Here is a 12,895-nt window from a genome sequence, read left to right on the forward strand (position 1 = left end):
GTTGCAGTTGAAACACTTTCCTTTATGTGTAGCTTTTCCCTTGCCTTTTTGGGTTGTAAGAGCCTTACCTTTTTCTTTTCCCTTCTTTTTCATTTGAATACTTTTATTCTTTGAAACGGAAGGTCTAGACTTAGTTCCTAAGGATGATCCCTTTTGGAACTTCTTTTAGGTAACAACATTTGCTTCCCATTTTGATCCCTTAGTCTTCATAAGAGACTAGTATGTCTGGAGATCGTTCAAGAGAGTAGTCAGATTGTATTCAATCTTGTTCATCATTGCACTTGTGTGGAACTGAAGGAAACTCTTTGAAAGAGACTCCATGATGAAACTAACTTGACTTTTTTCATCAATGACAACACCGTTTACCTCCGTTATATTGAAGTAGACCATCATATCCAAAACATGTTCTCTAACAGAGATTCCTTCCTTCATGCGAGAGTTGTGAACATATTTAAGAGCATCGTGCCTGACAGATGAGGACGATTGTCCAAACATTACCTACAATGAATCCATGATCCCTTGAGCGGTGACCATGCTCTATTGTTTCTTAGCAAAAACATCAAATATGCTCGTTAAGATATAGACTCAGGTTTTATCATTTTCCCTAATCCATCTGTCATAGGATTCTCAAACATTTCGGTTTGTTGACGAGCTAAGATTCAGAGAACATTCCTCTGTTAAAATGAACCTAAAATCATTGACTAATAGTATCGTGTTTAGATTTGATTTACATGCTTAGTAGTTGTCTCCGTTTAATTTTTCAGAAGTGAGTAGTTAAACTAATGAGCTAGACATGCAGAAAAAATAAACAAGATCTATTAGTGAATTGCTATTAAATCCAATCAGGTTTTAGCAAAAGTAATAATATACCCATATAACTTATTAATTTTGCAACGATACTTCAGTAGTCAGAATAACCACTACCGAGAGGCAGTCAATTACTCATTCACTAAACCAAGACATTATTGACTAAACACTAATACCAGCATAACTCTTATTCCTGTAGCATTTAGTTGTCGTTCTTTTGGTCAAGAACTTACTAACACTTAGTAATTCTTGTAAGTGTAACTTTCCATTTTCAGATCCCAGAGATCGGTCCCAATAAGAAATAGTATAATTATATTTAATTCATTTCCTTATTCCACTTTATACTATTAAATTCCTTTCCTTTTCAAAAGAAAATTAATTCATGTCATTAATTTTCAAATTGAATTTCAAAAGTGAATAATTTTCACGCCAACACTTAAATTCTCGCACTTATACTTCAAATCCAAAATTCCAAACATGCCCTCCAACTAAGGACAATTACTGAATTTCCAACTAATAAAGTTACTGAAAATTACATTATTATAAAAGAAAATAAATAAAATGTGGGATGTTACATTCTTCCCCCTCAAAGAACTTTCGTCCTTGAAAGTTCATCCTTGAAAAAGCTCCGGGTACTGGGCCCTCATCTCATCCTCTCGCTCCCAGGTGGCTTCCCTAAACTGGTGGTTCTACCACAGAACTTTCACAAAAGGAATTTCCCAGTGGCGCAATGTCTTTACCTCTCTAGCGAGGATCTCTATGGGCTTCTCCTCGTAGCTCGAATTGTCATTCAACTTTAAGGGCTCGTAGTCAACTACATGGGTCGGGTCTTCCACATACTTCCTTAGCATCGAAACATGGAAGACATTATGAATTGAAGAACGCGATGGAGGCAATGTTAATCGGTAAACTACGGGGCCAATTTACTCCAAGACCTCGAAAGGCCCAATGAACCTCATACTCAGCTTCCCTTTCCTACCAAACGTCATAATACCTTTCATAGGTGCCACTTTTATAAACATTTTCACATCAATCTCAAATTCCAAGTCCTTACGTCTTACATCGACATAGCTTTTCTGCCTGCTCTGAGATGGTTGCATACGAGCCCTGATCTTCTGTAATGCCACATTCGTTGCCTGCACAAATTCAGGTCCTAGCAACGTCCTCTCACCAACCTCACCCTGGCATACTGGAGACTTGCAACTCTTTCCATATAAGGCCTCAAATGGCAATGTGCCAGTTGCAGGCTGATAGCTATTATTATATGTGAATTCCATTAAATACAGGTGAGAGTCCCAATTCCCTAAAAACTCTAGTGCACAAGCGCACAACATATCTTCCAATACCTGGTTCAGACCTTTTATTTAACCATCAGTCTATGGGTGAAAAAAAATTGTACCAAAATCCAATCGAATGCTAACTGAAGACTCTTCATAAAAACTAGATGCAAAACGAGGGTCATCGTTTGACATAGCTAAAACTAGTACCAAAAGTGGTGTAACAACCCCTTCCATAAATAACTATGAAACTTAAGATGTTGAAAATCAGCAACACTTCTACACGTCCGAGTTGAGAACTGTGAAAACGGTCATGTAGTTAAGAAAGTCTTATATACTAAAAACATATATCTGAGCCTACCATGTCACAGAGAAAACTTCATATGTGCAGTGAAGAAACTGGTCATACTATATAATGCGTCATCTGAAGATACGTACCAGAACAAATCTAGTCAATTGAAAATTACTCCTACTCTAGAAGCGCCAACTGTGACATCTTTCCTACGGTCTACATGTCTGAGAATAACTTTGTCTAATTAAGTCTCACATTCATGAGAAACTCATCATGAGGCTCTATGTTGTCATGAGCTATAAAACTTGCTTGAGCCATCCTCATATTATTCTTTAGGCTTGAAACAATCAAATATCATTACTTAGACCCCGCTACGAACGAGTCCAGAATTCCCTCCGAAAATGAGGTTTTGAAGTCCCTGGATGCTAAAGCATAAGTCAATTGCTAACACATTTCCATAACCTCGTAATAACCGTAATTGATCCTTGAAGTCATTTTTTTTAATGATAAAACCTTATTGATTCACAAGTCATAGCTTGGATTACTCGTACTCCCTAAAGCTAGTTAACTCATTGCCCATGCAAGAGAATACATACTATCTTGTAATGCTCCAAACCCACTTTTAATAACTTCTTATTATCAAGTCAACTTTATTACCAGTCTATCCCTTATGCCAGTGGTGATATTAGAAGATCCAAATTACTTACTTTTGTGCATATACCACTTTTTTCTACCTCAAGTTGAATTAATTTTCCTTCTCAATCAAATTGATGGTCTTTCCAGTTCATGTTTCGAACTTGCACACTACGTCAAAATCCCTTAAATCTTACTAATGCCTTCAATGGTTTACCTCTTAACTAATGAAACATCAACATACCATGTCAATAGTTCTTGAACATCTACTGTTACTAGTAACTCCATTTTAGCTTACCCATTCTCAACCTTTTATTTCGGTAACAGATACTTGTGTTAAAACAAAGTTCCATACCAATCACCTACATAAGCTATCTTTCCATCTAACACATATTGTCCTAAAGTTCCATATGATAATGAGGTATTCTTCTTTTGCACCAAAAAAAAAAATACTTTGTAACCCCTCTTATAAAGCCTTCAAATCATACTTAACTAGGAGTTTCAAGCACATTAAATTTCTTTCTCTTTTCAAAAGAGTAAACTTTCTTAGATACTTTTCTCTCATTCACACTTATCTCTGATAAAACCACTAAATTCAAGACACCCTTTTTTTTCCACCTTCCATGTGAACATAATCTCTTTACTAAATTATATTTACTTAACTCCTCCATAAATCTTCTCTCTCCACTAAGAATTTCCATCTTGTAGAATTCTCCTTTGCAAATTTGTATACTTTTAAACTCCAAAAGACTTTTGTTTCTTCAAATTTGCCTAACTTAGATCTTCTCATCACAATAAGACTCTGGTTTTTGTCTAGGTATACTAGAATAATCCTTCAACTAAACAAATAACACCTTACTTTATCCCCTTTAATTCCAAGATCATGTCCACTATTTTAGCTTCCTTAATGACATCAACTTAGCTAAATATTCCAAAATAATTCTTCATATCATCACATATACTTTACCACTCCATCAAGTCGTAGTATTATCCAAGTGATTATGACTTATAATCCTTTCTAAATTTCTTCTCAAAATGCTGGGTTTTATAATATCTTAAAACCTTTAATAAATCCATCGTCTCTTCTTCTTGTCCTTCATACTATAAAACAATTTTTAACCTGATTTTCGAGAAGGTGCCACGTGAAGAATTTATTTATACTGTCTCAATTGCACCACAAACCATAACAATAGTCCTTAATGAATTCTTGTCAAGAACAATTTTATTCCTGGTCTTAAACATATACATACCTTTATTTCTAAACTGTCATAACTCTAATAGTTTCATCAAACTTTAAGATCTCTGAACTGAGGTATAAATATTTACTCGTTTCTAACATAATTTCCATGAGATAAACTAGTGCCAAGTGACCTCATAATTTATTTTATTTTATTTTCTCCTTTTGTAGTGCCGTACCTGAATAGTCCTCTTATAATAACTTCTAATGAGTCACTGACCTAGAATTAGAACCTGGTGCATTTAAGCTAAACAAATTATTTAATGCACAACTATCATAAAACTTGTAATTGATAGAACATACCTGGCGATGACGAGAAATCCATTCATGGCCACCGGGAACAATCTAGACTTACATAGTAATCAGTCTACAGAACCCAAAACATGGGCTCTGATACCTACTGTAACAACCCGACTCCCTAGGACTTAGGTAAGCCGTTACTAAAAATAAATGCATGCAAAGAATTTAAACGATACTTAGTTAATTGAAATAAATGCTAATTAAAAAAATAGAAGTTCAAAAGACATTTATTAAATGCAATTGTTAAAACAAATAATAGGGTACCCAAAATTCTTAAAGACCAACAAAAGTATATAAAAGAAATAATTCTTAGAAATAAATTTTAACAGTAAAACAAAATAGTAAGAGAAAAATAAGGACTCAAATTTCAAGGTGCGGAAGCGAAAAAGTCTAGTCCCAGTGTCACGATCACGAATTCCGCTGCGCCATCGTTGGTGCATCTTTACCTTTTCTGAAACATCAACATAAAGAAAGGATGAGTATGAAATACTCAAGTAAGTAACCCACCACTGGGGTCAGGCTAGGCACTATGTCCTCTAGATACCCACCTATGGCAACATAAGCACATGAAAGGACGAGAGACTGAGCCCTATCCTATTGTAGTTAAGTATGCCACAAAACTGGTGAATCCCGAAGGAAACACAAACTGGTGAATCCCGAAGGAAACATAAAACTGGTGAGCATCTAACTAATCAATGAGGATATTCACACAGTCTCAAGTTTCAAAGAATCAACACCGTACAATTCTAAAACATACATGAAATCCTTGGTACCATGACTCCATCACATACACATAATCCTCAACAACATATCATACAACATTCATGTAAATCTTACATCATAATTCTACAACATACAAGTATGCCTTAACACCAGCAGATTAGACGTCGACATATGAAAACACATACCATCACATACTAACGATTGTGTATTTAAACAGTTCAGAACTTATGCCAGAACATACTTTGATTCAGGTCATACTATCAATCAACATGCTAACAATTTACCATAACATACACTCGCCATGCTAGCATACAACTAAAGCCTGGCTCGTGGGTAGTTCCAGTGGTAAGATTACTTACCTTAATCGAAAATCCACAGATAAAATCGAAAACCAAACGATGACAGCGGTTTGAAGTAACAACCCTAAAATACGAATACAACCATTAAATTTCAGTCCAACAATAATTGCGAAACCTTAGATTCAAATTCAAACTACCCAAAAGCTTACCCCCAAGAACTTGATCAAGAACCACTCCCAAAATCTCGACTCCAAAATCTCCTTCTAACAAATTATAATTCCAACGAACGACAACTTAGAACCTTCAAAACATGAATTAAATGATTATTTAATCCAATAATCAATGGGTGTCAAAAATCCTTCAAGAAATCCATCTCATAACATTGACCTTACCTAAATCCAAGAACAACTACAACATCAAATGAATTTGAATGTGCTTATGTGCCAACAACAACAACAACAACAACTACTACTACTACTACTATAAAGGAAATAGTATAATTATATTTAATTCATTTTCTTATTCCACTTTATACTATTAAATCCCTTTCCTTTTCAAAAGGAAATTAATTCATGTCGTTAATTTTCAAATTGAATAATTTTCACTCCAACACTTAAATTCTCGCACTTATACTTCAAATCCAAAATTCCAAACATGCCCTCCAACTAAGGACAATTACTGAATTTCCAACTATTAAAGTTACTGAAAATTACATTATTATTAAATAAAATTAAAAAAAAATGTGGGATGTTACATTCTTCCCCCCTCAAAGAACTTTCGTCATCGAAAGTTCATCCTTGAAAAAGCTCCAGGTATTGGGCTCTCATCTCATCCTCTCGCTCCCAGGTGGCTTCCGTGAAATGGTGGTTCTACCACAGAACTTTCACAAAAGTAATTTCCCGGCGACGAAATGTCTTTACCTCTCTGGCGAGGATCTCTATGGGCTTCTCCTCGTAGCTCGAGTTGTCATTCAGCTGTAAGGGCTCGAAGTCAACTACATGGGACGAGTCTGTCACATACTTTTTAGCATCCAAACATGGAAGACATTATGAACTGAAGAAAGCGATGGAGGCAATGCTAATCGGTAAACTACAGGGCCAATTTACTCCAAGACCTCGAAAGGCCCAATGAACCTTATACTCAGCTTCCCTTTCCTACCAAACCTCATAATACCTTTCATGGGTGCCACTTTTAAGAACACTTTCACACCAGTCTCAAATTCCAAGTCCTTACGTCTTACATCGGCATAGCTTTTCTGTCTGCTCTAAGATGGTTGCATACGAGCTCTGATCTTCTATAATGCCTCATTCGTGGCCTGCACCAATTCAGGTCCTAACAATTTCCTCTCACCAACCTCACCCTGGCATACTGGAGACTTGCAACTCTTTCCATATAGGGCCTCAAATGGCAATGTGCCAGTGGCAGGCTGATAGCTATTATTATATGCGAATTTCATTAAATGCAGGTGAGAGTCCTAATTCCCTGAAAACTTTAGTGCACAAGTGCACAACATATCTTCCAATACCTGGTTCAGACATTCTATTTGACCATCAGTCTATGGGTGAAAAAAAAATTGTACCAAAATCCAATCGAATGCTAACTGGAGACTCTTTATAAAAACTAGATGCAAAACGAGGGTCATCGTTTGACATAGCTAAAACTAGTACCAAAAGTGGTGTAACAACCCCTTCCATAAATAACTATGAAACTTAAGATGTTGAAAATCAGCAACACTTCTACACGTCCGAGCTGAGAACTGTGAAAATGGTCATGTAGTTAAGAAAGTCTTATATACTAAAAACATATATCTGAGCCTACCATATCACAGGGAAAACTTCATATGTGCAGTGAAGAAACTGATCATACTATATAATACATCATCTGAAGATACGTACCAGAACAAATCTAGTCAACTGAAAACTGCTCCTACTCTAAAAGTGCCAACTGTGACGTCTTTCCTACGGTCTACATGTCTGAGAATAACTCTGTCTAATTAAGTCTCACATTCATGAGAAACTCATCATGAGGTTCTATGTTGTCATGAGCTACAAAACTTGTTTGAGCCATCATAATATTATTCTTTAGGCTTGAAACAATCACATATCATTACTTAGACCCTGCTGCGAACGAGTCCAGAATTCCCTCTGAAAATGAGGTTTTGAAGTCCCTGGATGCTAAAGCATAAGTCAATTGCTAACACATTTTCATAACCTCGTAATAACCGTAATTGATCCTTGAAGTCCTTTTTCAAAACAATTAAAACACTTTGATCAGATTAAAGACTGTTGTATTTGAGGATATGTAGTAGAGACTGTTGTATACATTTTGAATATGTTTCCTTCAAAAAGTGCTTCTGAAATACTATATGTATTATGGAGAGAGCGTAAAGGTAGTTTACATCACTTCAGAATTTAGGGATGCCCTCCAGATGTGCTGGTACAAAATCCAAAGAAATTGGAACGTCGTTTAAAATTATGTCGATTCATAGGATACCCTAAAGAAACGAAAGGTGGTCTGTTTTGTGATCCTCAAGATAACAAAGTATTTGTGTCAACAAACGTTACATTGTTAGAAGAAGACCACATGAGAGATCATCAACCTCGTAGTAAACTAGTATTGCGTGAAGTTTCCAAAGAAGCTGCAGATAAACCAACAAAAGTTGTTGATCAAGCTAGTCCTTGAATAAGAGTTGTTGATGAAACTGATAATTCTGGTCAATCACATCATTCTCAAGAGTTTAGAGTGCCTCGACATATTGGGAGGGTTGTCCATCAGCTCAACCATTACATGGATTTAATAGAAACACAGGTCGTCATACCCGATGATTGCATTGAGGATCCATTTATCTATGAACAGGCAATGAATGATGTAGACCGAGACTAGTGGATCAAAGCGATAGACCTCGAAATGGAGTCTATGTACTTCAATTCAGTTTGGGAACTTGTGGATCAACTGGATGAGATAAAACCTATTGGTTGTAAATGGATCTACAAAAGAAAATGAGACCAAGCCGGTAAGGTACAGATTTTTAAAGCTCGACTGGTGGCAAATAGTTATACCTAGAGAGAGTGAGTGGACTATGAAGAAACCTTCTCTTCTATTACCATGCTAAAGTTGTAGGTTTACTTTATATAGATTCTAGCCGATTATTTGATATAAAGCCCCTGTAGCTCAGTGGATAGAGCGTCTGTTTCCTAAGCAGAAAGTTGGTAGGTTCGACCCCTACCTGGTGCGTATTAGGTTACATTTTATTATAAATATTTTAGAAGGACCATGTGTCATTTTGTTATTTTTTTTCATTTCTTTATTTTATTAGAAATATAGTGAAAATTTCATGATTTTCTTTATTTCTTTACTTTATTTAAGTTAATTTTATTTTATATCTATATATATTTATATTATTTTATATCATTTTGTTATTTATTTATAGTATATATTATTATTATATTATATTTTTTCATATCCGTGTTTCGTTGTGCTCCCCAATTTCACAATACGTTATTAGCACGAGTTCCTATCATTTTCCTTGCTAAAAGTAGTTTTAAAGACGTGTCAGGTTTCCCCTCTTTGTTATAATTAAATTTAACGTTATTTTGTATATTTAATATCTATTAAATTTTTAATATAAATACAATATTTTATGATAATGTTGCCATGACAAATCTCACAAAATTAAAATTTTCTGCCCTTGAGATTAACGATAGTAATTATTTGTCATGGGTACTTGATTTTGAAATCCACCTGGATGCTATGAATCTTTGAGAGATTATTAAAGAAAGAAATACGACATCCAATCAGGACAAAGCAAAAGTTGTGATGTTCTTTCGTCATCATCTCCATGTGAGATTGAAAATGGAGTATCTTACAATAAAATATCCTCATATCTTGTGAAAAATTTTGAAAAAGAGGTATGATCATAAAAAAAACAGTTATTTTTCCTAAAGCTCGTCATGAGTGGATGCACTTGAAGCTACAAAATTTCAAATCAGTAAGTGATTACAACTTCACATTATTTAAAATCAGTTTGAAATTGTTGTTATGCAGAGAGAAAATTACTTATGTCGATATGTAAGAAAAGACATTTTCTATATTTCATGTCTCGAATATGCTCATGCAACAACAATATCGAGAGAAGGGTATTAAACAATATTATAAACTAATTTCATGTCTTCCCGTGGTCGGAAAAAATAACGAATTATTAATGAAAAAACATGAATCTCGGCCAACTGGGATGACACCATTCCCTTAAGTGAATTTTAGTAATAATCTCGATCGAAATCGTGGTCATGGTCGTGGTCGAGGTCGTGGTTGTGGTAGATCATGGAATATAAGATTTCACATTGCGATCAAATCCTTTAGTTTTGAACAAAATATTAACGAACCTTGTGTCTATAAGAAAATTGTCAAAATCACTGTAGCCTTCCTCGTACTATGTTGATGACATCTTACTCATTGGGAATGATGAAGGATTCCTAACTGACCTTAAGCAATGACTAGCAACCAAATTTCAAATAAAAGATTTAGGATACACTCGGTATGTTCTTAGAATCCAAATAATTTGAAATCACAAGAATAAAATGTTAGCACTGTTTCAAGCATCGTATATGGACAAGATGTTGTCTAGATATAAGATGAAGGATTTGGTACCTTTTAGGCATGGAGTTCATCTGTCGAAGGAACAATGTCCTAAGACACCTCAAGAAGTTGAGGATACGAGACATATCCACTATGCATCAACAGTTGGTAGTTTGATGTATGACGTGTTATGTACATGACCTGACATATGCTACGCAGTGAGAATAGTGATAACAGTGCACAGTTGCAAATTCTAAAGAACCCATAAGCCCTAAGTGTGGAAAGCACATTGAGTGCAAATATCATATCATTCGGAAGATTGTGCAACGTGGAGACGTGATTGTCAAACGGATAGCCTCAAAGCACTGAAGGAGTAATAGAACACGCAACAAAAGAAATTAGAATAAATAATCAATCTAACTAAACTTAATTTGAGTTTTAAACATGTTGCACAAGTAAAGTTCATAAGAGGGTTTGTACAGTGCAATACCTTTGTAGAATTCTCCACGAATTTAGCTGGATCTCCACTAATCTGAGCTTGATACTTCAAGTAGACCACCACCAAGGTCTGCTCTACTAAACTCAAGAAGGAATGTGTAGTAGAAACACTCAAATTGAGCTTAATTTTTTATGAACTTAGGTGGGTTGTCAAGGGTTTTCAAAGGTGCAGTCTTTTTGGATCACATCATTTGTATCAGCATACAAAAAGGGTCACATCCAATAGTGTTACCAGGATGAGATACCCAATTTTATCCATATACTTATAGACTATTTAGGCTATATACTATAACTTGATCCTATTTATGTCTGTTATAGAAAGACTCGAAATCAAGAAGTAGAATAGTGTAGCTGGCAGTTGAACCGTTGTCTACCTCTTTCTGTTAAGTATTATAACTACCAGAGCTTAATCGTTGACTGAATCACCTGCTCGTATATAAAGGAAATCGAATGTGAGATTAATGTAAGAGTGAATAAGTAATCGAGAGAGTAAGGCATTCGTTCTATAATACTTTGAAGATTAATAAAAGAGAACCTCCTAATTTGCATAATGGACATAGGCCTTTTGTCAAACCACTTAAACTCCCGTGTCTTTTCTTCTTACTTCTATGATCGTTTAGATTTTTCTAAAGTATCATTTATTCAATCATGTAGTTTCTATCGCATCATGTATATGATCGTTTAGCTCCGTGATCAATTGTCCATACGATCGTTTAGCTCCTCAGCTGTTGTCTACATGATCGTCTATCTCCAGTCATCTGTCGTCTACACGATCGTTTAACGCTTCCTTCAATCGTTTACTTAATTGAACTATCGTTTAGTTCTAAGTGAATCATCTATACGATCGTGCAACCTTTTAGTAAACGACAGAAGGATTTTCAAGCTTCAACATTCTATCTCCCCTGACCCTTGAATTATTATCAACCGTTATATCTGAGTGTTTTGTGATTATTAACGTGAAAATCTTGTCATATGGGACAACAATGTCACTACACAAAATTAAAGTTTTCATATTATTGCCATAGATTTTTTTTATTGGATTTTCATAATAGAATGCGATATCAACAACTTTATTGAATAAAATACTCAATAATATTTTATTGACAAATAGAATGTTTAACATGAATTACAAACTGCGAGTTTCTAGGACATCCCTAACAACACAACATTGTTGATCCGTTTACTAAGGCCCTCATGGCTAAAGTGTTTGAGGGTCATCTAGTGAGTCTAGAATTACAAGTTATGTAAATCTAGGGCAAGTGGGAGAAGCCATGTATTCGGGATGATGCCCTAAACTCACGTATCCTGTAGTTTGTAAATATAGTTTTGAACAAACACTTGTGATGTATAATATATGATATTTTCTTTACTTCTTGTCTTTGAACATTGGATGTTTTATTTTCTTTACCACAAACCAATAAACTAAAGAGGTTGTTTGGCTCACAAACCTTACTAGATACACAGATTCTGACTTTCAAACTAATAAGCATGGGTGCATCGCCGACTCCACGATGGAGGCCGAGTACATAGTGGCTTGTCAAGCTGCTAAGGAGGTTGTTTGGCTCAAAAAGTTCCTGACAGAGCTGGAAGTGGTACCAGAGTTGTCTAGGCCCATCACCCTCTATTGTGACAATAGTGATGCTGTGGTGAACTCCAAGGAGCCTTATGAGTCACAGGCGAGACAAACACATAGAGCGGAAGTATCATCTGATCCGCGAGATAGTGCATCGAGGGGACGTGATCGTCACGGAGATCGGTCCGGAGCACAACATTGTTGACCCATTTATGAAGGCTCTCACGGCTACAATGTTTGAGGGTCATCTTTAGAGCATGGGTCTATGGGACTGCCTGCGGCTGGACTAGGGCAAGTGTGAGATATTAATGTACTGGGCCTTAGTGCCCCAGTTTATTGTTTTGTACTAGTTTGATGTACACCCTACTCGCTTTAGGACAATTGGGAGATTGTTGGGGATGATGCCCTAAACTTTCGTGTTTTGTAGTTTGTAAACACAATTTTGAACAAACGCTTGTGATGTATCATATATAATATTTTCTTCACTTCTTGTCTTTGAACATTGGATGTTTTATTTGCTTTACCATAGACCAATAAACTAAAATCCCTTGTTGTCATTATGTAATTTAAGCATGTATGTGGGGACTTACAAGTAGATCATGTCTTAAGTGATAACCAAAATGGTCTGTAGTATACGAATATAGGAGGGAAACCTTATCCTGGTAACGCTACGAATGCGAC

At 35.6% G+C, this 12,895-nt stretch overlaps 1 protein-coding gene across 1 annotated transcript; it reads right to left on the minus strand.

Annotated features, from left to right (window-relative positions):
* Positions 1-216: 216 nt before the first annotated feature.
* On the minus strand, positions 217-2,084 carry LOC120090784. The gene is made up of 3 exons (XM_039048489.1): positions 1,762-2,084; positions 1,548-1,650; positions 217-498 (listed from the first exon to the last, which is right to left on the minus strand). Exons 1-3 carry the CDS (start codon positions 2,082-2,084, stop codon positions 217-219), a joined length of 708 nt encoding a protein of 235 aa, XP_038904417.1.
* Positions 2,085-12,895: the final 10,811 nt, after the last annotated feature.

Source organism: Benincasa hispida, chromosome 11, assembly GCF_009727055.1.
Source record: "Benincasa hispida cultivar B227 chromosome 11, ASM972705v1, whole genome shotgun sequence".
Classification (NCBI taxonomy): domain Eukaryota; kingdom Viridiplantae; phylum Streptophyta; class Magnoliopsida; order Cucurbitales; family Cucurbitaceae; genus Benincasa; species Benincasa hispida.